This window comes from Drosophila gunungcola, unplaced genomic scaffold (assembly GCF_025200985.1).
Source record: "Drosophila gunungcola strain Sukarami unplaced genomic scaffold, Dgunungcola_SK_2 000091F, whole genome shotgun sequence".
In the NCBI taxonomy this organism is placed as follows: Eukaryota; Metazoa; Arthropoda; class Insecta; order Diptera; family Drosophilidae; genus Drosophila; species Drosophila gunungcola.
The window spans coordinates 112,599-140,535 of NW_026453253.1; the positions used below are offsets into that span (position 1 = coordinate 112,599).

At 40.4% G+C, this 27,937-nt stretch overlaps 5 protein-coding genes across 7 annotated transcripts; 2 read left to right on the forward strand and 3 right to left on the reverse strand.

Annotated features, from left to right (window-relative positions):
- Positions 1-133: 133 nt before the first annotated feature.
- Positions 134-2,143, reverse strand: LOC128265077 (26S proteasome non-ATPase regulatory subunit 5). Of its 3 annotated transcripts, none has more exons than XM_053000885.1 (3): positions 855-2,143; positions 387-798; positions 134-314 (listed from the first exon to the last, which is right to left on the reverse strand). In XM_053000885.1, the coding sequence occupies exons 1-2, from the start codon at positions 1,991-1,993 to the stop codon at positions 429-431; spliced, it is 1,509 nt and encodes a 502-aa protein (XP_052856845.1). In that variant the 5' UTR covers positions 1,994-2,143; the 3' UTR covers positions 134-314; positions 387-428. The 3 variants fall into 3 exon arrangements, with proteins under 3 accessions (XP_052856845.1, XP_052856846.1, XP_052856844.1); XM_053000886.1 differs by having other exon boundaries at positions 134-327; XM_053000884.1 differs by having other exon boundaries at positions 134-798.
- A 402-nt stretch (positions 2,144-2,545) lies between these two features.
- On the forward strand, positions 2,546-4,691 carry LOC128265076 (brahma-associated protein of 60 kDa). Its single transcript, XM_053000882.1, has 3 exons — positions 2,546-2,821; positions 2,906-4,195; positions 4,259-4,691. The coding sequence occupies exons 1-3, from the start codon at positions 2,714-2,716 to the stop codon at positions 4,412-4,414; spliced, it is 1,554 nt and encodes a 517-aa protein (XP_052856842.1). The 5' UTR covers positions 2,546-2,713; the 3' UTR covers positions 4,415-4,691.
- A 62-nt stretch (positions 4,692-4,753) lies between these two features.
- Positions 4,754-7,773, reverse strand: LOC128265075 (lipid scramblase CLPTM1L). Its single transcript, XM_053000881.1, has 2 exons — positions 6,624-7,773; positions 4,754-6,192 (listed from the first exon to the last, which is right to left on the reverse strand). The coding sequence occupies exons 1-2, from the start codon at positions 7,527-7,529 to the stop codon at positions 5,380-5,382; spliced, it is 1,719 nt and encodes a 572-aa protein (XP_052856841.1). The 5' UTR covers positions 7,530-7,773; the 3' UTR covers positions 4,754-5,379.
- A 101-nt stretch (positions 7,774-7,874) lies between these two features.
- LOC128265078 (zinc finger protein 177) lies at positions 7,875-8,909 on the forward strand. The gene is made up of 2 exons (XM_053000887.1): positions 7,875-7,973; positions 8,033-8,909. The coding sequence occupies exon 2, from the start codon at positions 8,037-8,039 to the stop codon at positions 8,862-8,864; it is 828 nt and encodes a 275-aa protein (XP_052856847.1). The 5' UTR covers positions 7,875-7,973; positions 8,033-8,036; the 3' UTR covers positions 8,865-8,909.
- A 103-nt stretch (positions 8,910-9,012) lies between these two features.
- LOC128265072 (uncharacterized) lies at positions 9,013-26,932 on the reverse strand. The gene is made up of 6 exons (XM_053000876.1): positions 26,171-26,932; positions 13,876-14,186; positions 13,279-13,457; positions 11,798-12,761; positions 10,530-11,153; positions 9,013-9,806 (listed from the first exon to the last, which is right to left on the reverse strand). Exons 1-6 carry the CDS (start codon positions 26,520-26,522, stop codon positions 9,678-9,680), a joined length of 2,559 nt encoding a protein of 852 aa, XP_052856836.1. The 5' UTR covers positions 26,523-26,932; the 3' UTR covers positions 9,013-9,677.
- Between the last annotated feature and the right edge of the window lie 1,005 nt (positions 26,933-27,937).

Genomic DNA, 27,937 nt, shown 5'->3' on the forward strand with positions numbered 1-27,937 from the left:
ATTGGTTTTACATTATTCGACAAGACTTTTTCCATAAATTTAACTTTTTATTATGCTTAAGAGCAGTTTTATATTAGCAGTTCCCTACGTTTTTTCTAGATTAAAACATTAGCTTGAGAAATTTGAAATCCCCGCCATTTTATAACATTTATTTTGCCTTATTAAGAAATTCATGCCTGTTTACATAGTTACAAAAATGTATATTTTACCAATCGATTTTAAGGCAAACCACTTAAAACAGTCCAAAAAATATTCTGATTTTTTGTTGCATCCGCATCAATCGACCTGCCCCATGAGGCATTGTTACATGTGATCTAATAATTAAATCTTATTGTAATTCTATAAATACATATTCAGATGTTAGTTGAATGCGTCGCTGTACATACGATTTGTAATCGGAGGGCGGTAAATGCTTGGCATTCCACCTTCTAGGCGTTGCCCTGCGGCTCGGTGGCTATATTGACGTTCGCCTGCAAGTAAAATGGTCCCTCGTTCACATAGGCCGTAAAACGCACAGTTTCGGTGGGTGAAAACTCGGAGCTGATGGCCAGCATCGCCATGATCTCCCACTTCAAAAACTTGACGTCCTTGTGGAGATCCTTCTGACGCGAGAGCAGGAACTCTACAGCTCCGCCGGTGTTTCTCAAGGCCACAATGCCCCAGGCGTATTTGCAGATGGTTTTCAGCAGACCCAAGGCGGCCAACTGGAGGTCGGGAAACGGTGTGTTGATCAGTTCCATAATGAGATCGGCCTGTGCTCCCCCAGCGAAACTTTCGTACCAGGTTTCGAGGATGTCACTATCGAAAGAGGGAATTATCAGCAGAACAAATCTAGACTATGTAGTGCAACTTACTTGATTTGCTTGGTAGGCGGAGCCTCCAGCGTATAAATCACATCCAGCGAGTTGAGCAACCGCACTTTGAGGGGCGCCGGTAGTGTCTTGGTGTACGAGCCGTACTTCTTGAAGGACTCCTCCACGGCGTGTTTGAATTGCTGGAACAGCAGCACCTTGCCCTGCGGTGAACTTGCCAAATTGGCCAAAGTGTCCAATGCTGTGGGCAAACTGGTCAAATCCTCCGATTGCACCGCCTGGAACAAACAGTCCAGCATGTGCGGATAGCCCGTTATAATCTTTTCCGGCTGCACGGTGGCCACCTTGCCGAAAAACTTCATGATGCTGGGTATGAGAAGGCTGTCCAGGGGATTCTCGTCTATGCACTGCACCCGTGCGCTGATCACATCGAAAACGCGACGGCGTTCCAAGTAAGACAGGCCATGGTTCTGCTCGGCCAAAGGCACTAGAATCTCCAGCACGCAGGCTTGCAGCAGGACATCTTCGTTGTCCAGCTCGCGGAGCGCCTCGTCCAAGATGAACTCGACGGCGCTGAGGGAAGCGGCATTGCTCTTGGCCAGGGAAACGGCCAGTTCGTAGGCGCGACAACGCACTTCTTCGACTCCCACCAGGAGCTCCACCAGCTTGGCATGCACGCCGGCATCGCTGAGGCGCTGGACGAGCACAATGGACAGAATATTGATGGCCGCAGAGCTGGCCACCGAGTTCCACTGCTTCAGCTCGTCCAGGATGAGGAAGAGTAGCTCGTTGTTGGGCAGCAAGTGCACATGGCCGGCGCTCAACTGGCGGCGCACCTCCCTGAGCACTCTGGCTAGCACCAGGGCGCGCAGGGCGGGATTGGAGTGGGCCAGACCGGGACCCAGCTGCCGGGGCAGATTCTCGTCGGCGGTGTCCAGCGGCAGCTGGTCCAAGCAGTGGCCCAGCAGCTCCAGGGCCACAGCCACGGCGGGATCTTTGTCGGAGTCCCCGGAAATGCTGGCACAGTCATACAATTGCGGCGTGCTTATTAGTCGTCCGATGATATGGCGCGGAAGAGCCGCATCCTTGGCAATCGCCGTGTTCATTCTGGTCAGCGCCTCAAGGCGTTGCGGCGCAGATTCCAGAGCCATAAGACTGGCTACCCACCAACTCTCCTCCATTTCTTGGTTTCCGGCTTCTTTATGGAATTAAATCAAAAGTCTGTTGTTTGTTTCCTGCGTGTTAAGTTAACTTCTTCCGCAAAGATGTGAGAAGACAATTTGTTTTTAAATGACAATTGTGTTTTATGTTTAGTGTGGCTGTCGCTTAGGTACTACATGTTCCTGACCAACTGTGCGCTGGTCACACTGTTGCGCCAGATAATTCATATAAGATTACAAGTTATCGATGGTTTTGTAAATCAAGTCTCTTATTATTTAATTTGTTTAAATATTCAAAATATTTAGCTAGACAGAATATTTTTAAGGTTGTTTGTTTTGTTACCAAAGTAGAAGTAGATTTTTATTTTTTTCTAAATAACCAGTGAGTTATAATTAGCTTTGCACAAATTTACACAACTTCTAAACTTCTGAAGTAACAAATGGCTTTTAACATAAACATTTGCAATTACCTTTTTGTGAAAATAAATGTTTCCAAAAAGTGTTTGCCGCTAATGCTGCAGCCCTAGCACACTTATCGAAAAACTATCACTCAGCCGAACAGCTCTAGTGTTAGTGCAGCCCTGCTTTGACGCCATTTTACAGGCGAAATTGTGTGTGTGACGCGTTGTTGTAAACCCAGCAAAAATCCAGAAATTTTTCTTTTGCTGTAAAAAGCTAGTGTTTACGGCAGGAAAAGAGAAGTAGAAGCAGAAGCTTGAGGAGGAGGAGCACTTAGTGAAGATGTCGCAACGCTTTGCACCTGGCCAAGCGCCGGTGCAGTCGCGCTACCAGCCGCCGCCGCCGTCGCCCGGCATGCGTCCCTATCCTCCGCCAGGCGCCACTTTTCCGGTGAGTTTTTCCCCACTTCCTGGGCTTTTCCCCCCACCCCCTTTTCCAGACGTGGTTAATAATGTCCGTTCAATTCCCAAACAGCCGCGCGGCTTTCCCCTGCATCCGAACACCACACAACCGGTTCCGGGCACAACGAACGTGGCCGGAGTGCCGGGAGTTCCCGGAGTGCCCGGCGGCGTACCCGGGCCATCGCTGCTGCAGCGCGCCGCCCAACAGCCGGCCTTCCAGAGCAGTCTGCGCGGATCGGGTGCCGCCGGCGGAGGCGGTGGATCCGGCGGCGGGAGCAAGCGGTCCAACGAATCGCGCAGCTTGGGCGGCGGAGGCGGTGGCAAAGGCGATTTCGTTACGGCCAAGAAGAAAAAGAAGCTGGCCGACAAGATACTGCCGCAGAAAGTGCGCGATCTGGTGCCGGAGTCGCAGGCGTACATGGATCTGCTGACGTTCGAGCGGAAACTGGACGCCACCATTATGCGCAAGCGCCTGGACATCCAGGAGGCCCTCAAGCGGCCCATGAAGCAAAAGCGCAAGCTGCGCATCTTCATCTCGAACACATTCTATCCCAGCAAGGAGCCCTCGAACGATGGCGAAGAGGGAGCCGTAGCCTCGTGGGAACTACGCGTGGAGGGCCGCCTGCTGGAGGATGGCAAGGGCGATCCCAATACCAAGATCAAGCGCAAGTTCTCGTCGTTCTTCAAGTCGCTCGTTATCGAGCTGGACAAGGAGCTGTACGGGCCGGACAACCATCTGGTCGAGTGGCATCGCACTCACACCACCCAGGAGACGGACGGATTCCAGGTGAAGCGGCCCGGCGACCGCAATGTGCGCTGCACCATCCTCCTGCTGCTCGACTACCAGCCGCTGCAGTTCAAGCTGGACCCGCGACTCGCCAGGTTGCTGGGCGTGCACACGCAGACCCGGCCGGTGATCATATCCGCCCTCTGGCAGTACATCAAGACTCACAAGCTGCAGGATGCCCACGAGCGGGAGTACATCAACTGCGACAAGTATCTGGAGCAGATATTCAGCTGCCAGCGCATGAAGTTCGCCGAGATACCGCAACGCCTCAATCCGCTGCTGCATCCGCCCGATCCGATCGTCATCAATCACTTCATTGAGAGCGGGGCCGAGAACAAGCAGACCGCCTGCTACGACATCGATGTGGAGGTGGACGACACGCTCAAGAACCAGATGAATAGTTTCCTCATGAGCACCGCCAGCCAGCAGGAGATCCAGGGGCTGGACACTAAGATCCACGAGACGGTGGACACCATCAACCAGATGAAGACGAACAGGGAGTTCTTCCTGAGCTTCGCCAAGGATCCGCAGATGTTTATCCATCGCTGGATCATCAGTCAGACAAGGGATTTGAAGGTGAGTGTGTGTCGCTCTCTTTGGATTATGCAAATTCTCCAAACTCTCGCTTCCTTTGACCAGCTGATGACGGATGTGGTGGGCAACCCGGAGGAGGAGCGGCGGGCCGAGTTCTACTACCAGCCATGGACGCACGAGGCCGTCTCGCGCTACTTCTTCACCAAGGTCAACCAGAAGCGGGCCGAATTGGAGCAGGCGCTGGGCATACGCAACGGTTAGGCCAATGCGATTTGTCGATCTCCTCCAGCAGCCAACTTCTGGAAGCAACGCCAACCAGCATCCGTAAACCGTGCGCACGGCAAACTATTTTTCCTTCGCCAGTTTAGTTTAAGCTTAAAGTATATCCCTTTTTTTCGACAATCTGAACTCCAACCCTACCCTTTCCATAACCCAAATCCTACATACACAGCAAACACACATCCAGAACAAATATTGGACTTAACAGTAAGCTAATAAAACGGCATACAAATATAAAAACCGATCTTTGAAATTCGAAGCTCTTATTTTTTTTTTTTAGATAAATATTTTTCTCCTTTAGTTCTGCCCCAAAAACACGAGAAAATTAATTTGTTACAACTGCAATTACATTTTTAAAATATGTGATTTTATTTATGCAGCCCTCTGGTGCTGATGTGTTCTTTTTAAGTTTTATAAAATGCGTTTTGTCTTGTTTACTATATAGTTTCGATTAGGATCACTTGTTGGCCGCCTTTCTGAATTCCTGTTAACTGATTGTTTATAGAAAACCTGATCTACGTTGGATATATTTATTGTTTGGTGTAACTTTTGGCTATTAAAGCTGTCTAACAATATAAAGGAAATTAGACCAGCATTTAAGTCATTACACCTTGTTTCTTAGTTTACACTTTAAAAATATGTGGTTCTATAATTTTGCAACCATTTCTGGAGCTTTTTGTCGTTTTAAAATTGTTTAAAATGCATTTTCTGTTTAATAGCCATTTTCATTTGGGATCAGTAGTCCATTTCTATATAAGCACTTAATAACTACTATTCAAACATATTTTCAATAGTGGACTCTACAACAAAGGGTTTATATATCACTACTAAACTAAAGACGGAGTCGGATTACATCAAAATGCGAGTGTGGACTACAGATCAGGCTAGACCTAAAGCTATAGACGGAATGTGCAATTCATACTTTTCTTTTGCTTTACGATGTAGGATCAATTGCGCTTTTTGCGACTGGCCGCAGTGGAAGTGGAGGCGGCGGCGGATGGAGCGCTGCCAGTCTCCGGAGTTTCGCCGATGGCCAGGCCCGTGTCCAGGCGACTCTTGTCCACGGGATAGAGCCAGCGCTGGTACAGGTAGATGATGAACACAATGTCGTCGCGCAGACAGGCCACCCGGTGGGCCGTGGGCATGGTGATGATGAAGGCGAAAAAGTCGTCGATGAAGGTGTTGAAAGCCTTGTACATAAATGCACGCCACGGCAAGGCGGCCACAGACTTGAGCTTGTAGTTGACGAAGAGTTGCGGCAGCATGAACAGGAAGCCGAAGGCATAGACCCCATTGACCAGCGAGTTGAGGGTCCACGAGTACCAGGATCGATGTGGCTGATAAAGTAGTGAGTATATCGCTCCGCCCAAGCAAAGGGGATACAGCAGGTAGCTCAGATACCGCATGCCCTGTCTGTCGAACTGGTCCGTCTGCTCCTCCTCCTGCGCCAGCTGACCCTTCTGCTTCTCATCCGTCTGCCCTCCATTCCGCCGGTCCACCTGCTCCAGCTTGCGACGGATCAGCCCGCTGAAGCTCAGCTCCAGGCGCAGTATCTTCTTGCACTTCCACAGCTCGATCAGCGTGCCCAGACCGACGGGCACAAGCACCAGATACGAGGTGTTCTCATCCAGCAGATACAGAAAGATCACGATCTGTGAGAACGCCCGCCACATGGTGGTGCGGGTGGAGAGGCCCTCGTACGATCGTTTTTTACGCCAAAAGGCCACGTCGTTCTTAAAGCTTAGGAAGTCGAACAGCATCTGTGTGGGGGGAGAAGCTAAATTAGTTATAATATTGGAGTCATTCATATTCAGCATTAGCTACTAAATTAACATTGAATTGTAAAGCAAAAATCTTTCGTATTTTTTTCTTCCCATTTTTACTTTGCAAATATATTTTAATATATTTTTTAATTAAATAAATTAATTATTATTTTTCATACACTTAATAAGTGAATAAGTAATAATTACCGATTTTGTGTAACAACGGAAGTAGTTACCAAATATCAATATACAAAACAATAATTGGAGATAAAGGGTTTATAAAGATAACGCTACATTTATCATAAACTTGTACAACATTTAAGATAGTCCTATATTTATTATGTTGTCCCCTTAAAGACTGTATATGTATGGTTCTATTTAATTAATTTAAAAAATTGAAAGCTTGTGATTTGCCAACCAGTACTCACATGGATGCTGGACACAAAGATGGTGCCGCACAGCAGATAGACATTGGTGTCCGAGAAGATGCCCTTAACCTCATCGATGTCCTTGGTGGCGAAACCGACGGTGCGCAGGGCCTGGGTGGCGTGCTCCATGAGCAGCATCAGCCGGAGCTTGCCCACGCCCACGGGCTTGTAGTGGAAGCTGAAGGTGTACTCGGTGGTGTTGCGGGTGACGGGCACCAGGTCCTTCAGTCGTGTGTTGAATGTGTCGGTCTGTAGGATGGGCAGGATCTGTTGCATGCGATTGACGCGTATCAGAGGGGCCATTTCCGGTGGGACATCCGCTTGGGAGACGGAGAAAAGATCGGTGAGCAGGGTCACATAAACATTCGACCGGATGTGGGTGCTGGGACGTCCGGAGGCGGCAGACGCTCTTTTGCTCTCCTTCTCCTTGACAGAAGCAGCAGCTGCTCCTGCTCCTTTTTCCGGCTCTCCCAGCAGATTGAAGGCCTCCGCTCGCGGCACCATGTAATCCGTAAGACTGAGAGTGTGCACGACGGTGGGTCCGTCTCTTCGCAGGCTGCGCCACTCCAGCGGCTCACCCTCCAGGGCCAAAACGACATGGAAGTACAGGGAGCCATTGCGCCGTGTCTTGAGCGGCACCTCTAGTTCGAAGTCGTGCTCGAAGCTCTGATCGTAGTCGAATCGTTTGGCCTTGTACAAGTCTCGCACCTCGGAGGCAATGGGATTCCGGCTGAGGGAGGAGAACAGGGCCAGCTGGAGTCGTGGCCGGTCCGCCAGGAAGGACGTGTAGCAGGGCACCCCGCTGCACTGCAGCGTTGTGAAGAGCTGCGACATCTGGTAGATGGAGTGGCCGATGTACGCCAGGAATGCCACGCCCAGCAGCGTCGAGATCGAGGGCAGGGCCATCTCCGTACCGGTTCCGCTTAAGCTTACGCTTACGAATTTTTGTTGCTGGGTGTGGGTGGTTGTGGGCCGAACTCACGGAAGCTGTGATATATCGATAGGCCTTTGAACCGTTATCGGTATACCGGCTATAATTGACAATTTAATAAAATATTTTCTAAATACTTCTTTCCTTTTAACTTAATTAATTTATTTATTTCCCAGTGACCCTCCACCTAGAGCCGGCAAAATAGGGATGGGATGCCACTATCGATAGCACCGATTGTACGATCATTATCGATTTCGATACAACAGTGTTGGTAAGGGTATTTGGTGCCAAATTGGAAAAAATATATGCAGGAATCCCCATAACAGTAAACCTACAATCGGTAAGTACCGATAAAATTCCCCTGTTTTTGTGGCTCAATTGTAAACAAACTATCTAAGGAATATAATCAAAGTCCAAACGTAAGTGACAAAAACTGGCATTTCAAGGAGATCTGTAGAAATAATTAACTATTTTTTAGGGCCATGGAGTCGTCAATATGTCGTGTTTGCCTGGAGAACAACGCGAACATGGTCAATATCTTTGGGGCGACCCAGAGATCGGGGATCTCCATTGCGCAGATTATATCCCAGTGGAGTGGCCATCCAGTTGAGCAGGAGGATCCCTTTCCCAACACCATATGTACCTTCTGCCTGGCGGATGCGGAGAATGCCTACGAGATGGAGGAGGAGGTATTGCACTGCGAGGACGAGAAGATCACCCATCACAATGTTGTCCCAGCTAGGGAAGAAGGAGTTGAAAACAATGCAGACTATAAGAATCCTATCGAAGATCAGATCCCCAGCCAAGTCAAAAAAGATCCCCTTGAGGATGACGCATTCTGGGAAGAATATTGCCAAATTTCAGACTCGGAATTCGATTTACCCCAAGTGCTGGAGGATAATGCTCAAAGACAAAACTATTGGGATAAACAGGATTGCGTGCCGAGCGAGAGTCCTTTTAAATGTACCTATTGTCCGATGTATTTTGCAAGTAAATCGGAATTTCAGACACATTTGCAAGCACACATAAACGATCGACCGCACATGTGTGACCTCTGCTCGAAGACTTTCGCAACGAAGCAAGTCCTCAAGGTCCATAAGCGAATCCACACTGGAGAACGACCGTTTAATTGTCACCATTGCACAATGAGCTTTACAACCAATTCAAATCTTAAGCGACACCTGCGAGCGTACACAAAAAAACAACAACTTAACTGCCCTTATTGTTCACTTATTTTTAAAAAGAATGGATTTCTTCAGCGCCATTTGAAGTCACACCATCAAAAAGGACAGTTTGTTCAAATAAAATAATAAAATAAAACAAATAAATATAATTATAAACAGAATTATGTTAATACTAACCCTGTTGCAGGCAACATATTCTTAGTGAAATTGTTTTCTTGTAAATCGATCAGTTTTTTTTAATTTACTTTGTTTATGATTTATTTTATTGTCCTGCTAACGTAAGTCCAGGAAATATTAATACTAAATGACCAAAAATATTTATAATTACGTATATAAGTAATTTAAGTAAATGCAATTCTAATACAATATACTAGAATATTAAAGTTTATTTGTATAAGCCCTTTTTTTCGAGCTTACATCTGTTTCAAAAAACTTTGGAAAATTACATTAAACACCCCTACTTTGTATTTGGTAGCAGTTTTTATTTAAAGGTTTATATATAACAATATATAGCATATAGTATATACAACATGATTTCATAAAATTAGGTACTAGATTTTCATATAATTACAGCTATTAAGTACTATGTATAACTCTTCCTCTTCGACACGCGCAAAATTTCCAAACCTTTGGAATAAATTAAAGGACTAAAATGTACACATTATAAAACAAAAAGATGACAAAAAATATGTTGAACTGATTTGCACGCTTTCTTTTTTTTTCGATTTTTGTTTTGAAGGGGAACACATTTGTGAGTGAAAGTGTGGTGCACAGAGTGTATATATAGAGTATATAGAAAACGATCGGAAGGAGTCGTGTGTGTGTGCAGATGAGTCGATGCTATAAATATGTGGGCATTGCTTGATAGACAAGAAATAGATAACATGACATAATGGGGGGTATAAATAATCGGAAATGGGCGGAGCTAGGAGTGGCGACTTAGGCGAGGCGTTTCTTTCGACTAGGGGACAGGATCTTCAGCATTGTGACGACGGGCGCCTCGAAGGACATCGACACCATGAAGGACAGGAAGTAGGAGGCCACTGTAAGACCGAAGAACATGACAACCTGAAAGGACGTAAACATAATAAAAAGTTTAATACAAATTATATAAATAATGCAAATTAAAAAAATGAGATTACATAAATAACACTGTCAGTTTTAGTATAAAATATTAACTATTTCTAGTTCCAAAACAATTGTTAAAAGTAAGGTAATTTATAGAATAGAGGATTGGTTCTACAACAATGTCTGCATTTTTGTTTAAGTCAAAATTTATGCTCTTCAGAGAAATGTGTTTGATGTTTATTTCTGACCAACAATATTCAATATTGACCAATTTGTTTTTTATAATTGTTTTTAAATAAATTTCGAAAGTAAAAAAAATTTTTTGAAGATCCTTTTCAAAAGTTTTGTAGATCTCTTTTGTATATTTTGTAAATTCATTTTGAAAGTATAACCAATTCTAAAGTTTTTAAAAGACATATATCAATATAAGATATATCTTATGTATGATGAACCTATGAACCTATCTTTTTGGTTTTTCTCTCTAGTAGTTATTTTTAACAAATGTTTTACGAGATAGCTTAATTTTCCGTTTAGTATAGAATCTAAGTGGCTTAAAACATGTAACAATTAATTCGATCTTTAAATTTGGATTAAATATAGGATATAATCTCGTTTTTGCTTTTTGAACACCCAACACCGCACCACAGCCACTGCATCGTTTACAACCAGCTGTTCAGGGCTACATTTCGCACTTGTTTCGAAATTTCGGAATGAATAACTCACCATCAGATCCCCGCCCAGATGGAGCGGCGCGTCCGAGTTGAGCGCCATGGAGCGGATGACGATCGGGTGGACGAGGTAGGCGCAGTAGGTGACGCGGGAGAAGGGGTAGAGGCAGGGCGCCGAGAGCAGCGAGTTGATGTAGCCGCCGTAGCCGGTGGAGCAGGCGATGGTGATCCAGGCGAGGGACAGCGCCCAGGCAGAGTGGCTCAGCGAGCTATAGGCGGCGGCGGTGAACTGCGACAGGTCGGCCTTGTACAGGCCGAAGACCAGGACGAACAGGTTGAGCATGGCCAGGGTCCAGGCGGTGGCCACCGTCAGCTTGGGCAGACGGATCTTGCAGTTGGTCCGGAACAGGATCCAGCCCACGGCCATGCCGATGAGGTAGGGTCCCAAACGGGTCCACGGCTTGTCGTAGATCTTGTCGAACAGGGCCAGCGGATCGTCAGTGTTCGGGCGATGATTATTGGTGAACGCAATCACCGCGGTGGTGATCCACGAGAGCACCAGGAACACCAGCGTCGTAATCGCCGACAGTTTGAAATGACGCACACCGACGATCAGGATAATGGCGCCGATCATGTAGAACTGCGTGTCATTTGCCAAATACCAACTCCAGAGCATGCACTAAGGGTTTAAAATGGAAAATATAAATAATAATTTTTAAATTGTGTCAAATTACTTTTGCAATATATATCAAAATATATCTGCATATATATCTGCAATTTGATAACATATAAACCGTATTATTGCTCTCTTATTTAAGGCAACAATTGAAGCAGTTAGCTTTTAAGCTAATAATTTAAAATAAATAAATTCTCAGGTCACCACTGCGTATGAGTAGCACTAGTTATTGCTTTTTTACAAATTATATAGGTATATTATTAAATATAGTTATTAAAATGCGTCATACTTTTAAAGTCGATTAATTCTCTTGAAGTTTTCAATTCAATTTTAAATTAAATTTATAAGCAACCTCAACGCTGCGTATGAGTAATCAAAACTTTCTAACAACACTGCGTATGAGTAATAACAACTTTCATTGCAGCCATATACAATTCTTTCATCTTTTCAGTAAAAATTTAATTTTTGCTTGCTGTATATTAAGAAACAGTTTTAAATATTTGAAAACGAATTTCAAAATAAAGAACTATCTTTGCAATCTCATAATTTCTATGTATAACACAACAAGTATCATGACCAAATTGATACGGAATTTTATCAGTATTATTTCTTATCTATTTGGTTTTCTGGTTTTTTCCCCCACTCACCATTTCATCCACTGGGAACAGCGTGTTAATATAGAGGATGTTGCGCCACCAGTAATCCGGGCAGGTGATGTGATCCATGGTCGGCGGATCGAAGATCGAGTAGGTGGCCAGGTACTTCATGGTCACCTGGACCACGCCCAGCACGAACAAGTAGGGGGCGGTGAGCCGCATGAACCGATAGGCAACCAGACCAAAGAAGTGCGCCGTTCCGGCGGTGAACTCATTGGCGCCCTTGCTCAACTTGTTCAGCTTGCCCTTGGCATTCGTCCGGAAGTAGATGTACGAGATGAGGAAGCCGCTGATGAAGAAGAACGTGTCCACACTGAACGGCCCGTTGGTGATGGCCTGGAAGAAGAAGTTCTGCTCCACCTCCTTGCGCATCTCCATGTTGTCGGAGTACTTGAAGACCACAATGCATGTGTGTCCCAGGATAACCCAGGCCATGCTGAACGCCCGCAGCCCATGGATGCACGGAATGGTGTCGGCCCCCACATTCCGATCGCAAATGGCATTAAAGTTCGTGATCGCCGAAAACGAGAGCAGCAGTTCCGAGTAGATGCTCAGCTTTTCCGGCTCATGCAGATGACCCTCCAGATGCTCATCCGAGTTGCTGTTGTTGCTGCCACCCCGGTGATGATCGTGCTCATGATCGGCATCGTGGTGTCCGTTTCCACTGTCATTGTCGTTGGGCGGCAAATTCAGCACCAAGGCATCCAATTGCTTCAGGGAACTCGACGGAGAGTGATCGTGATCGTGGGTGCGGGTCGATTGCTTCAGGGGATCGTCGTGGGCGGTCATCGTATCGCTGTAGTCCGACGAGGCACAGCCAATGCCCGAGCTCGTCTCGCTGTTGTTCATCATCTCCTTGTCCTGGCGACGCAGTGCCTCCTTCAGCTTGCCCCTCAGGTAAATCTCGTACAGGGTGCCGCAGCAGATCAGAGCCAGTACAATGCTGGATACAACACTATAAAGAATATAAGTTTTAACTAAAATTCATAAACTTCAATATTATGATAGAAAATTACTGAAATATACTTTAATATCATTAAGAATTTGTTCTAATACATTTAATTTCATTTTTTAAACTATAAAATGTAGAAAATTTGATCGTGGGTGATATTTCCAAATACTATTGCACTATTTTTTAATCTTTTGAGCCTTAACATCAGCCTTTTGAGCCTCAATATTTAAGCAAATATATAACAGATAAAAAAGGGTTGAAGCAGATATAGGGAAGCATATAATCATATTACCCGCTAATACTCAAATCAAACAAATGGAGTTTCGCTTTTTATAATAATTCGATTTGGGGGGGAAACACAAATATTTCACACAAGCTGACTGACTCAGCGCTAATGGCCAAAACCAACTGGCCAAAAAGCTTCGCCTAATGTTTAATCAATTGCTTAGCGTACTCTGGCATTTTTGAAAGTGAACTTTTTGACTAGCTCTTTATGTTTTTTATTTTTTTCCCCACTTACATCAGCAGGCAGAAGGTCTTGTCCGCCCATATGTTGAACTCCTTGTCGGTGGGCACGCGAATGTCCAGGACCCGCAGATCCCGCGAAGACAGCTCCAAGTGGGCCTTGGAGCTCATCTGACCGATGTCCGCGATGGAGCAGCTGGAGGGCAGACACATGCCCACGTAGATGGTGCGCAGCTGGGGGGAAATAGTAAGATTAATTTTGGTTAAGAAAGAAAGAAATAGGTCAAAGCCATAAGCCAATACAAAAAAGATAAATCAGATACAAATATTTTAATTTATTGGCTTTTATTGACTTAGTAAATAAATTTATAATGCATTGCAATCAGTTATATTATGTAGTCAATTCTTTGCTTTTCAATAGCCAGGTATTTTCTTTTACTATGCCAATTTTTTATCAATGTAATTATTTTAAGACTTCTGTCTTCTGAAAAGTTTCTTAAATGTAAATGAATCTTTAAAAATGAAAAGTGTTTTGGAATAATTTCTTTCAGAGTACTATAGCTATTTCTATTTAATTACATTTTAAGGGGCCAAATTTACTTTTAGCTATATCATTACATTTTTGAATGCCATTTTTGATATTTTTTCTTACCACTTGGGTGGGAAGCGTCTCGTTGAGCTGCATCTTGATCACGTAGAAGCCGGGAAGAAAGGGCGGCGGGGCGTTGTAGACGCTGCTGTAGCCTTGGGTGTGAGCGGCCGCGAAGGGCAGTCCGGTGTTCTTGGACTCGCTTTCTGGCGAGGATGGGGACGTGGCGGGGGAGGAGCTGTTGGAGGGGCTGCTGTCCTTGCCGGGAGCAGCGATCTGGCCGTCGTCAATGGCATCGCAGAGGGCCAACGAACCCATCCAGTAGTTGTTGCCGTAGAAGAAACCGGATGTATAATGACCGGAAGCATCGTCCACTGCGCAAAAAAAGGGAGAGAAAAGAGAAGGGAAGGGCATCAGAAGCGTCCGAAATGCAGCATACTACTGACTGGGGCGTATGTAATATACATATATATATAAACTAGGCATTATGCAATTGCAGCGCAGACGTCGAGCTGCCAACTTCAAAATGCCTTCATCATCTTGAGGAATTACTGGCTAAGCGACCCCATAAATGCCCTACAAATGAGAGCACTTTAAAAATCCAATTAAATAACAAATAATGGTTCAATTAAAGTGTTAGTTTTTTTTTTTTTTTTTTTTTTTTTTTCATAAACCAGTCTTTAAAAATATACAATGCCCATTTAAATATATGCAGTTTAAGAAAAATAACTTTATACCTTAGCACTTGAAAAAAAAACATTTGTAAATCCATCGTTTCAAAAACTATTATATATTAATTAGTTTTATAATATAATTTTATACGTTCTGTAATTATAGAAACTACTCAATAAACCTATGAACCCATAATTTAAAATATATATATTTATTTAATTGTGTTTATCCAGCTCATGAATTGTAATTTAAAACTTGTGACTGATTAATAAGTGAAATAATCAGCCCAATTTAACGGCTGCAGTGGATTCAGATTCAGTTCGTGCCCAATGTAACTTTGCTGATTTATTTGTGCAAAGTTGAGGCTGTTATGCTATTTTGTTTTCGTTTTCTTGCAACCAGTTGCCAAACAGATCGGAGACTTCAGAGGCTGTGACTGGAACTGTGACTGTGTCCAACCAGTTTTTTATCGGTGTTTTTGGGTGTGCTTTTTCGGCTCGGTTCGAAAATGGCAACTTAAGTCATGCAACGGTCTTTTGTTCGGTTGCGTGGTGACACGAGGAAAATGGCAAGTCTTACATGAGCATCAAACATCCAGCATCCACTAGTTGGGTCCACTGCCACTTTTTACTGGCACTTCCACTTCCATTGCCCCGAAGCCTTGGCCAAAAGCAGGAACTGGCTGGTAATCTCTGGGTTACATAAGATCCGACCATGACCATGAGCGGCTCAGTCTGTCAAACGGAATGGAAATGTTTGCCAACATTTGCATGTGCCGAAATCAGAAGTGTTTACCAAGTAATAGCGTCGAACAACCAAACTTTATGGAGTTGTCATAAGCGGAAAACAATAATATCTACAAAATACATATTACACTTTTAAGCCATTGAATTAGAAAGAACATTCAAGTAAATTAACTATGGGGTGATTTTAAAAATACTTGTTTATTCCCAATGCCTATATAGTTATATAGACTCCAAGCTCTGATTATTTTACCTACTTACTTTGTTCACTGTACACTGGTTAAAAAAAAAACGTTGTAAGTCCAAGTATTTTAAGCTAAACTTAAATATTTTTGTTTCGCTTTGATATTCATTAGTTAGGTTTTTTATTTATTTTAAAATTGATTTTAATAACTAAACATTTATTTTAAATTTAAACCATGTTAACTTCACGCCTATTTATATGACTGGTATTTAATATTATGAAATTATTTAATTTTTAACTTGAAATATACTATTTACAATTCAATGGCCAGTTACTTATTTTTACTATTCCTTTTTTATATCAATGTATTGTTTTAAAGATAATTTGGTACAGGTTTTCCCAAATGTATGTAATTAAATGTATATAAATCATAATTTAACTTGTAGCCTAAAATGCATTGCCCCATAATTCAGGAAAACTATATTTTGATGCCTACTATAATCTATGTGTAATATTACCAAAAAAGTATATGAAATTTAATTAACCAATAAATCCGGTGTTTGAGTAACATTTAAAGCCACAGTTTTCACCAGCCCTATTTAAAATCGTTTTTCTCCTTCAATCCCTCATCAACCGATCTCTGTGTAATGTTTAAACATGTTTTCAATTTAATTTGGCGATTGAGGTCATTTGATTTGCTGGAAGTAAGCATTTCATCACAAAATCTCAAAACCATCGAATGGGTTGGCATATGTACAATATATACACACCGATATATGTGATGTATGTACTTCTTCAATTGAACGTGTCATTCAGGCGTTTAACGCTCTTGGTAAATGGAAAATGGAAGCTAAAGCTAAAACTGATGGAGTCGAAGTCCAAGTCCAAGTCCAAGTCGGAGTCGCAGCCGTACAAGATCAACAGATGGGACAGACAATGAGGTTATCAAGGTGACATGACCAAGCTCACCCAATCCCAAAACCCGGGCCAGATGAACTTGGTAGCGGCTACCGAAAGTCGATGCCGAAACAGATTCAAAACAGATTTCATCGTGTATTCTGTATGTCCGCCGATGCGGAAGGTCGTTCGGCATGTGATCGTTGTATATCGTGTATATCTGTATATATAGGTCGGGGGAAAGCGGTCCAGCAAGTAGGGAAATCGATCAAAATACACGAGGTGCCCAGCGCACCTTATACATCACACAAAGCTACAGTTTTAAGTATTACTAAAATAAAATAAAATGCATAAAACACAATTACAGCTCATTAATAACATTATTTTTCATTGTGCAGAATATCTAGATGTAATTAGTTGTTTAGATACCAAAAATATTTTAAATAAATGAAATATTATCACTTATTGTCATAAAAAACAAATAAATTAAGAAAATATCGACCACACCAAGAACATCTGTTGAAAACGGTGTATTTTAATTAATATTTTAACAATTAATACAATTCTAAAAACCAATCAAATCTTTTGCTGAAAGTTATACAAATTATACATTTATAGCACTTCCTTAGAATTAATTCTGAATATAAAATGGTTTAAATTAATAATAGTCAATATTTTCTATTCATTTAAAATCATATTATGGTTAAAAAAAAAGTAAAATTATCAAAATCTCAAGGCATTTCCTTTTTTTAACTAGAGATATGGAATTGAGTTACTTTTACCCAAATACTTAGTGAATGCATTTCATTGAAAGCCTACACAAAAGCCAAACACTTTTGCAGAAATAGCAAGACATTGAAATGGAAAATAAGTAACATTAAAATTAATACCCAAAGCTCATTAAATTATCCAATTAAATACCAGCCATATAAAGGTTATTCACAATTTCGCAGAAATTTCATTGAAAGTCCAAGATCAAACTGTGCACTTGAATCTCAGCACAACATAAAGTGTTTGCAAGAAGATTAAGATATGTGTGTGCTCAACTGAAGGTAAGGACAAAGGCAAGGCGGGGTAGGCAAATCACAAATCAAATGTGTTAACACACTGAAAACGGATTGCAGTCGACTATAATGAGTGGCGAAAAAACAATGAGGGCGGGGCCCGAAAAGTCTGGCCAAAAGCCGGCGACAAAGCTGTTGAAATCCATTTGATTGATGAAACGATTGTATAAATATATAATGGCAATAAATAATGTGCTCTGCGCCGTCAAATAGTTGCCATTATACAAATACCTTTGTTGTTTCGCCTTTTTCTATTTTTATAAATATTTTTTCGCTACTTTCCGGACCGTTGCGAAACGTCGTCACAAAATCAAAGCTGGCAAAATTAATAAAAAAAAAAAATAGAAAACAAAAATATAGCAACAGCAACGCGTCTCAACTGCAAACAGTTTAATTAAGGCAAGAGAAGCATTAAATTATTAAATGACCTGCGTCACAAGAACCAAAAATATTGCCCATTGCAAATCCATAAATAAGTTACCTATATTTTAAGCTGTTCATTCTGACAGTTTTAATTATTGTTACAACAAGGCCTATAATAAATTAAAACCTTTTAAACAGCTTTGAAATCGTTTAAAACACTCACAGTTAAAAAACCAACATTTAAAAAACAAAACGTTTTAATGTTTATAACAAAAGCTTTGCAAATTTCTTCTTAAAATTTTTATTTGATACGAAGATTTAAATGGATATTAGAAATATTATTATTTTAAGATACATTTTTTTATAAAATAAAATTTTTGATCTATGCTACCAAATATTTTTACATGTGTCGAAAACTGTAGTTTTCAACTGTCCAATTGTTAATTACAGGCTTTTTGCAAATGTTTACATGAATTATGTTTGCTTTGCTCTTGAGACTACCATAAATCCATTGCTTAGAGCATATTTTATTTTTGGTCCTAGGAAGACTTGTTTTAAGTGGCGTTAAATCAGTTTTAAATTCTAAAATTTGGCAATTGCTCATTAATGTTTGGCTTTGTCATTAGAACCCCAGAGTCAAGTCGCAGGTAATGTGGGGAACATTAGAGGCGTGTGTTGTGGATTTAAGATTCACTCGTTTGTCTTGGTCAAATAAATTTCCTGTCATTTAGCACGCAACTTGGCTATAAACCTGGCAAAGTCTTTGAACTCGGGTGAAGCGTTCTGTGTACTTATTGCTGAGGTGTGTCTATTAGATCGCATCTGAAGAACACAATAGTTGCCACTTTTCGGGCTAAAGCTTTTTATGCTCATTGGTGGTGTTACAAATTGGCTTTTCTTTGAATTCCTTATGCTGTCTTTTTTCAGATCTCGGATATCTTTGGTTACTGGAGATTTTAAGCTTTTTAAACACAATTTAAATTGTTATTCTTTTTTATTATTTAGTTTAGTTATTTAGTTAAAAAAAAGTGTATAATTAATACGTTTTTAGAACCATTCTTGGGTTACCGCATATACAGGTATTGAATTATTTACTTAAAAAGTTTTTAGCGATGAATAAAGCATTAAATAAGTTAATTAGGCTTCTTTTGCAATCATTTTCTATTAATCTTTTCGTTGATAAATAATTGTTAGCTTTTGCAATGTATGTTAGTCCTTATAAATCATTATTATCTTCCTGAACTGCTCTTAAATATCATCATGTTTTAAGGTGATCAGTTAAAAGTAAAACTGATCACCGATTGCCTGTTTTTATATTTATTTAATTTAATTTTTACTTTATGTTTAGCTTATAGTTTTTTAAAAGATGTTCACATAAAATATACAAATAGTTAAAGTTTATGGACTGGCTAACATTCAACTTCGTAACACGGTCCGTAAATCATCATTACTCCTACCAGTTGCTTTGTAATTATTACACTTTGCCGTTGCCTAATTGAGTCACATAATAAAACGCGAACCGTTTGGCAATTTTATGCTCGGAGATGCACGAAGTCAGATCAGATCCATTCGAATGCCTCAGATAGTTGGCCCTAAGATGGAGCAATTTACTTCCTTAATGTCTGTGGCTTGAACTACTATTGAATACTTTCGTATTCAGGTCTCGTGGGCCCACAGGCATTGTCTTTCTTTATCCTCTTTTCAATGTCAATGCTGTGGGGCTTATACCATATTATTTACCATAAGTCTTATCAAAGAAGAGACCCTCGGGGGAATTTCGACGCCCACAAAGAAGTTGTAGAAGAAGTGGTAAAAAGCGCCAGACGAAAGTGAGAGTTGAGTTGAGTCAAATTGAATTGAATCGTAAAAGAGTCAACGAATTAAAGAGTTGGCCTGCCTTTGGGGCTTGGGTTTTTTCTTTTTTTCTCGGCACAGATTCGGCACAAGGTCAGCTGCATCTTCAGCTTTGGTTATTTCGCCTTACTATTATTAACTGGTATTCATATTTCGATTCCGATTTTCGACTTGGTCACTGACACGTGGCATGGCCAACATTTGCGCAATGGCTATGGATATGGATCGCCGATGCCAAAGATGCCTATGCCGATGATGATGATGGCTTCGAACCAATTAAATTATTTCTGCGCATTTCTTTGAAACTGGTTTCGGGTTACCAGTTTTTGGCCCAAAAACTCAGGGCTCCACTTTTCGGGGGCCCCAAAAAAAAAGTGACTCACATTTGGAAATTGTCATTGCCGCCGAAACGATTATTTGATGGGCATGTCATTTGAAATATGTTTTGGAATAATTAGCCCAAAGAGTGCCCCGTCACGGTGCACCGTCAGCTCATCACATCTTAAATTAGCTCGTCTTCCAAGTGATTTATCTATTATCTAGCCAGATACTCAAATATAATGATTTGTTTATTTAGAGGACATTACTCATAATAGTTGATACAGAGGTTTTTGTGTTGTCTAACAAAAAAAAAACATTAAATGCTCAGTGACTTATGTTTTATAAACGGATGATATAAAAGTATAATATTTTTTTTCAAGAAAATAAGATGAAATTTTCTAAAGGTAATGGTTTTTTTTATTTACAGAGAAACTATTTAAAAGTTAAGATTGAGGGTAATATTAAGATTAAAATATTCATTTATTGTAATAACTTTGTTATTTTTAAAAAAAACTATTCAATAAATTATCGTTAAACACATAAATAGAAAAATAGGAAACTGATATAACATTTTATGAACTAAAAATCCTAATATTGTTTTATAGAAGAGCTTGGTGAACCCGACCTCTAAAAGTGTTCAATGAATAATATTTCTAGCAGTAGTTCAAACGATCTAGTTAAAGATTTCGTCATTTTTCGCAGCCACTTTCAATTGCATAACCCTCTAATGCGCTATAATCAAATTGATACGACCACCCAAAATTGCAATTATGGTCAATAACCCCAAATTGAGAGCTCGCTCAAATGGCTGTCGGCCGTTTCATAACCGAATCGGTGGAAATTAATGCCGGGCACGATCACCTGCCGCTATTGTTTTGCTTCTTTTCGACTCATTTCTTCGTATATATTTCATTTGCATTGTGGCTAGACGACTGGGTGACTTTTACTTAACGGAAATGATTCCTTGCTTTTACCCAGTGTCAAATGCAAATGGGTCCCATGGTTATGGCTTTACGGATTTGAGGGGTGTGGATGGGAAATGGGACCTTCGGCCGAAATGCAACTCGACTAGAAATCGATCGATTAGCTATTTACTATTTGCCATTTGCTTTTTACTTTTTGCTTTTTGCCCAAGACCGAGTGTCGCATTAAACTTGAAAACCCCAAATGGATTTGGCAAGCGTCCCGTCATGACGGACACAATTTGCCAAGATCGAAATTAGCGCCGTCTCATGATGGAATGTAATTTCTGTCTAATTATCGTCTATCTGGATGCCGGTCGTAATAATTCAACTCGGAGTTGCCTAATTGTGGCATTAAGGTAAGACGGTTGCCCTCGAACAGTCTGCGTGTTAATTGCCTTTTGTCGGCGGTCATCTAAGTGAAATATTAACCCAGACTCGGACTCCCTGCTTAAAATCTTCCCTTCAAGTACTTTTATCATTATTATGATACTTTAAAACATCAAATAATAATGACTTTGTTTACACATCCTCAATTCGCCTTTTAATTAATTAATTAAAATTAAAAAACAATGCTTTAAAAAAGGCGTACTCTTATATATTGTTGTATACCTATTTAAGTTATTACGATAAAGCTTAGATTAAATTTATTGATTTCGGGAAAAAATAATATTTTGTTTATTGGTTTGTTAATTGAGTTAATACCTACTTATATTTATAAAAGTAATTTATGACTGGAATTTGAACCAACGTAAATTTGTTTACAATAAAGTTTTGTTTTTAGCAAAAACTTTATTTTTGAAAACTTTTTTGGCTTGTATTCATAATTATGTCTGCCTATTTGTTTATTTCAAAATTGACTTGTACTGGAAAATAAAATATTTTCAGTTGTAGGTAGCATCCTCCTTAAAAATTTACATTAAGAAAAAAATTTTAGGAAAATAATTGATTTAATACTATATTTCTTTTCGATGTTACATATTGTTAAAAGAACGTTAAAAGTCCTATCGATCAACCTGATTCCCTAGAACGCAACGCTCGAAAGTAGGCCATAATTTGCAGTGATCTCTGATCTTAATTGCCCCGTTGAAAAAAGAGGTTTATTCTGGAGCAGTCTTACGCTGACCGATCGGTATTTGGCCTAGACCTTTTGGCCCCCATTATCGCGACTGGTTGCCACTTTTGACTTGGCCAATTGCATTGCGTGGCGCGGATTTTAATTACGCACAATTATCCGAAAACGAGTTTGTTGCCTAAGTCATTCGTTTAGCGGGGGGAAAAAAAGCAGGCCAAAATCGCGGTCAAAGTTGAAAGTATTTTACATGTCTCCACTCCAATGAACCGTTATTGCTGGCAATAAAAACAACAAAGTCGTCTTGTCCATAATTTCATTTTCGCTGAAAACAAAAACAAAACCTCGAAAAAAAAAAACTGCAAGACATTGCAACAATCAAATTAAAACTACATTACATAAGCTAAGCTTGTGTCCAGTAAAGAGAGATAGGTAGCTCGAAAGAGGGAGAGAGAGCGGGGTATACACTGAAAAATACTCGGGGAGAAACCGAGAGAGACTTGTCGCATGTTGCTGCTGTGCTGATATTGCTGCCGTGTTTATTTGTTGTGCAATTTCTGCGTCTGCTTCTTCTTCTTTTTGTTGCAGGCAGAAAAATACACAGCAGTGTTCAAAATACTAGCAGTTATATATATATAGAAGAAGAATACTTTTCAAAATATTTTTGATGGATATTAGTGATGGCAAAGTCATATTCCTAAAAATTTAATATTTAAATGTGCTACAGTGTTTGTTTTGTTTTTAAATAATTAAACTAACTTTATTTTTGCTATTTAGGTCTTCATTTTCCATTTCCATTTCGATTTGATTTTGTTTTTTTTTTTTTTGTTTTGTAATTTTTTGTAGATTTTATTTTCGATTTCTTTATAATAATTATGTGTTATAATATAAATATATTTTTAACTGTATCATATATATTGTACTACAATTCTGAGCACAGCTGTAGCAAAGGGTATTATATATGGGAAAGCCGTAGAAATTATGTTGCGTGACATTTCCCCCTTCCCCCGACCTCACTCAAAAGTCGGCTAAGTATATTGGCCTAAAAAAACCGTTGTGCATTGTGACCAACTAATTACCAAACAGGCTGCAAAGTCCAAAAGCCATCGAACCTCGATCACTTGTCGGTTTTTTTGTTAACTTGGCTTCATTTCAATTTTGGTTTTTTTTTTGTTTTTTCCAAACACACAGGTGAAATGCAAGACGAGGTCACATACTGTGATTTGGTAATTTTCTTGGAGAGGCAAAAAAAAACACCAAAGTAATTGTCGTTAGCGATATTTCTTTTCCCGGAATATTTGCAAGAAAAATAAAAACAAAAGAAAGATTACGAAGATTGTGAAAGCTTTTTTTTTCAAAGTTTTTAAGGAAGTTTGCCGATCGCCGTCGATGATGAGACAATATTTGCACTTCCTCTTAGACTTTTGCCGACTATTTACCATCGACTCTGAACAAACACAGCTCCGAAAAATGAACAAATTAGTTTTGGTTTTTCGATCTATAGAGCGAGGGCTTTTTCTGAGGCCTTCGACTTGACTTCCAAGCTGCAATTTTTTGTCATGGCAAGTGCATTTCAGGACAACCTTCAACCTGCCAATCGAGTTCAGCCAAGCGGAGCTGCCTATGCCACCAAACTATTGCATTTGCAATTGCAATGGCTAAGGCGAACAGAGAAAAATGTTGGCAAAACGTACAACAGCAACAACAGCCAACGACTCAAAAAAAAAATCAAAGGTAACACCACCGGCCACAATTTATTAGCCATTGATCTTGGCCGAGGATTGGGAGCTCCAGATACGAAACCAGTGCTGGAAATTATGTCCGAAGCGTTTAAATAACAATTTCCAGCCAGTGACCGAGTCCGGTTTGCGAGGAAAAACTTTGGCCCTGGCCACGTTCATGTGGCAACATGACATTCAGTATGTGGGGACATTGGCATAGATGCCAGTTAAAGTCCCGAAACCCATCCATACCCAGTTTTATGTAGCATGTTGTGTAGTTGAAGGCGACGGAGTAAACTTACAAGGGTAATGGGTAAAAAAAAAAGAAAGATTGAGAACAATATAACCATAAATCCATTTTTACATATATTTACTTAGTATATTATAATTTGTCAGTATTGCATTACCAATAGTTAACTGATAATTGCTACTGAAGTTAAAGAAATTAATTCTTCCGTATTAAAATTTCAAAAATATTCATAGATAAGACAAATTCGACTTCTTGTTGTTGCTTAACAAAAACTAATTTATAAACATAGCAATGAAGATAAACGGTCAAGAAAATAAAACCTTTAAATCTCATTGTATATGAAAAAGGTCTGGACTGAGATAAACCAAGGAAAGATATTTACTCTAGCCATAGGCAGAATTACAGTGCACTTAGTGAGGTAACTGAGATTTTTAACTGCTCGTTAATTAAAAAATAAATTAAGACGAACTTCCGAATGGCTGTTTGCCTTTCTCCCCGAAAGATAAACCTCAAACTGTGCGCGGAAATGCTTCCGCATGCGGGGAAAATGCATTTTTTTATCGCCATTTCCCTTTGAATAGTTTTCCAAAGGCTCCATGAACTTGAACCGGCGTTAAGAGGTGCTTTCATTGAATATGTGCTCACTTTCCTGACACTTTTGCCCATGGTGCAACCAGTGAAATGATAAAAAAAGAAACTCACACTTTTATTTCTGTTTTTTTTTTTTGTTTTTGTTTTTTGGCTCTCTTTCTCTTTTTTTCTTGTGTTTTGCGTTAATTGATTACATAACCAGCATCTGGAGAGTGGTTTTAGCTTGGCCAAGTCACTTGGTCAGTGGTGTTTTCGGTCTCAGGTTGCTGGAATTGATAGGATTGGTTTTTGGGTGGTGCGGCAACTTGTCGCAACCAGCAAAATACAAAAAAAAAAAAGTGAAAAACCAAAAGCCGAAAAAACCGAAAATAAAACAAGTCGCACCACATTTACTCATAAATCGAGCTTTAGCTCACGGCCTGTATTTTACTTTCAATTGCAAATACTGGTCGTGCAATTGAACCATTCCGTTATTCAATACCAAACCCCCTGACATAATGACCAACAAAATTAAGATCAAAAAACAAAAAAAATCCAATGTGAACAAAAAGGAAAAACCAATTTGCCCAAATGGGGAAAAATTCGGTGAACAAATGAATCCGCCCATCGGCCCAAAAATTTGATTCAATTGCTGCTGTTGCTGTTAGTGTTGCATGTTGCTGCTGTACATGCTGCTGCTGCTGCATTGCACTGGCAAGAACTAATTGCGACCTTGGCGATCACTCGCTTCGTGTCGTGCATTTATGTAGATTGTGTGCTTATGGGCAAATTTGTCTATTTGCGATCTCAGAAGTCTCTATAAAACCCGCGCATATATCTCCGCCGATCGCCAGCCAAATCGGCGAATGGCACGTTCACACACACACGGCGGCGGTTTTATTTTTCGATCGCATAAATCGCGAACAAGATCAGTCTCAGTCTCTGTCTCAGGTGGAAAATGTGTGTGGAAACTGCGATAATATGAGGGGAAGTGAATGGCCATCTCATCACGTATCCACTCTTTATTTGTTATCCAAAATAGATAACATATCTGTATGTCTACATAAAACCTGGATATCTTGCAAAAGAAATCTTTGATAAAGCCATTTTATAATAATTCTTATTGAAAACAAACAGGAATTTCATTAAGAAAATAGAAATGGACAAAAGATCGTTTAAAGTTGAAATGTTTTTTTATTTAAATTTGGCTTTAACCACTTTCTGAAAACTCTTTTTACAAATTTTTATTTGATGCCAAAACCTTTTGGTTCTGGTAAATTAATTTCTGCGGGCAGCCATATTAAATTGAGATCATGAAAGGTGGTTTTAAAAAATTTTAAACAGTTATTTTTGTGGCTTTAGTTGGTTTTGGTTTAATTAAGTTATCAACAATTAGTTTAATTAGTTTAAATTAATTTGAAAGGAAAATATGTAATGTACTTTTTGTGAAGTGGACCCACGTGCTAAATGGTTTATTGTACGTTAATAAAATATAACATTATATAGGCTGTAAGGGCCTTAATTTTAATTGCTAAAATAATTACAAATATAGAACGGTAAAAGTCAAAAATCTTAACAGAATGCCCCAGTATATCTGCATGTGATAAAATGAACAAGAAATCCCAGAAGCATGACCCAGTAAAGACAAGTATCTCCCGTTTGTGATCTTCGATTTTGGTACTTACTCTTAACGGCCCACATCTTGGCATCGCTGAGACCCGCCAGGTAGCTCCGCATGTCCCGACTGCAGTTGGCAGACACTCCGCCGGACTTCTCCACATGGCCCCATTGGGCGGCCAGGACGGCCAGGTCGAAGACGTTAAGGGCGTCCCTTAGACGGCGGGTGCGCGACAGGTCGAAGCTCGGCTTGGGGTCACCATGCAGACTAAGGTTTATCACATTGTGCTGGTCCGATGATCCGGAGGAGCTCAGATTGTGCCTGCCCGACGGAAACTTGGACTCATCCTTGTCGATCGCTGCCTGGGGTGTTGCCAGCAGCGAGAGCAGCATGGCCAGCACCAAAGTCCTGCGCATCATATCCCCCGGGTTATATGCCCTATAGACGATATATTCAAATTGGCTGGGCACGTTCCTGTCTTTATTTGCTTCTTTTTCGTGCTGCTTCACTTTCACTCCACACGAACAACAACAAAAAAAAACAATAATAAAATCCAATGTGGGTTAACAGCGAATTATTTATTTATTGTGCACCAGCATTTTCACAACCAAAAAAAGATGATAAACACTCGGCAGAACCTTTAGAACTTGGCAATTTGTTAACACTTTTTGCAATTTTTTTTTTTTTTTGAGAGGCAGATGGGGAATATTATTGAAAACACACGCGCGGCTTTTGATAATTTTCGCCTTTATATATTTTTGGGGAGCGACGACGACCGCTTGGCATGAACGCACGTCCACGAATCGCGACTGCGCGTCTTGAGCAGCTGTAAAAATATGTTAACAATTCCAAAAACGCAGGCCCAAAAAAAAAATCTCAACTTAGACTGGAGCTCGTACCCGATCTCTCTCTTTCGCTCTCTCTCTTCGTTCGCGCTCTGTGGAAATCGCAAGTAAGTTGTACCGTTAGCAGCACTTTCGTTGAGAGAGCTACTCTTCGCCACTCTCTTGGAAAAAAGCAAAAGCCCTGCGTCATCGACTATGCTGTAATATCTTCCAGTGTGTGTATGAACATTATGTTATGGAATTTCGCGAGAGTGTGAGTGTTGCAAAAGTGGCCGCAAAAATGAAATTAGCCATTGATATTTGAATACGCGACGAGGTTTTGAGGACAAGGAGGCGAAGGGGCGAAGAGGAGCGGCAATCGCAATCACTATAGCCACTATAACCATATACCCAGCGGTCCGAAATTCCAGCCAAGTCGGTCAAATCAGTTAAGCCAAGTCGCTTAAATGAGCTAAATGGATTTGCACTCAAGCAAGATGGTAAAAAACCACATTTTTGTACTTCTTATACGGGCCCTTTGTAAACCGATTTCGGAAAAAAAAATAATGTAACGTTTTAATATATTAATGGTTTTACGTATTTTTACCACAGTACCACTTACAGACCTTATTATAATTAAGGATCTTCAGAGATATTCTCATTTTTAGGGTTAGGGTATGCAAATATCCATTTAATATTTAAAAAAAAAATCCCGCCTTAATGTTAAGTTCATGTAAATGTATCAAATTGGAAACTTTTAGCACATGAATAAGCTACAAATGAATCACTCAAACAAGAGGTGAATAACATAAAAAAGTAGGTTATTCACTATGTGATTTAAGGTATTAAAGATATTTTTATTTATGTATGTATATAAAAGATATAATAAAAGATATTATATCTATGTATATATTTTTGGTTTTTTTAAAAACAGATGATTACTAAATCATTTTAAATAGTTTTAGTTAATTTTAAAAATGTAGGTTTTAACTAAACACATATTCCAGTAG

Excerpts from the sequence above, each read along its gene's own strand:
- LOC128265076 (XM_053000882.1), top strand. The coding sequence starts at position 2,714 with ATGTCGCAACGCTTTGCACCTGGCCAAGCGCCGGTGCAGTCGCGCTAC. Across the intron at positions 2,822-2,905 it reads CGCCAGGCGCCACTTTTCCG|CCGCGCGGCTTTCCCCTGCA; the intron begins GTGAGTTTTTCC and ends ATTCCCAAACAG. Across the intron at positions 4,196-4,258 it reads GTCAGACAAGGGATTTGAAG|CTGATGACGGATGTGGTGGG; the intron begins GTGAGTGTGTGT and ends TCCTTTGACCAG.
- LOC128265078 (XM_053000887.1), top strand. The coding sequence starts at position 8,037 with ATGGAGTCGTCAATATGTCGTGTTTGCCTGGAGAACAACGCGAACATG.
- LOC128265072 (XM_053000876.1), bottom strand. The coding sequence starts at position 26,522 with ATGATGCGCAGGACTTTGGTGCTGGCCATGCTGCTCTCGCTGCTGGCA. Across the intron at positions 11,154-11,797 it reads TGTTCCCAGTGGATGAAATG|TGCATGCTCTGGAGTTGGTA; the intron begins GTGAGTGGGGGA and ends TTAAACCCTTAG. Across the intron at positions 9,807-10,529 it reads ATCTGGGCGGGGATCTGATG|GTTGTCATGTTCTTCGGTCT; the intron begins GTGAGTTATTCA and ends ACGTCCTTTCAG.
- LOC128265077 (XM_053000885.1), bottom strand. The coding sequence starts at position 1,993 with ATGGAGGAGAGTTGGTGGGTAGCCAGTCTTATGGCTCTGGAATCTGCG. Across the intron at positions 799-854 it reads CCGCCTACCAAGCAAATCAA|TGACATCCTCGAAACCTGGT; the intron begins GTAAGTTGCACT and ends CTCTTTCGATAG.
- LOC128265075 (XM_053000881.1), bottom strand. The coding sequence starts at position 7,529 with ATGGCCCTGCCCTCGATCTCGACGCTGCTGGGCGTGGCATTCCTGGCG. Across the intron at positions 6,193-6,623 it reads TCTTTGTGTCCAGCATCCAT|ATGCTGTTCGACTTCCTAAG; the intron begins GTGAGTACTGGT and ends CCCCCCACACAG.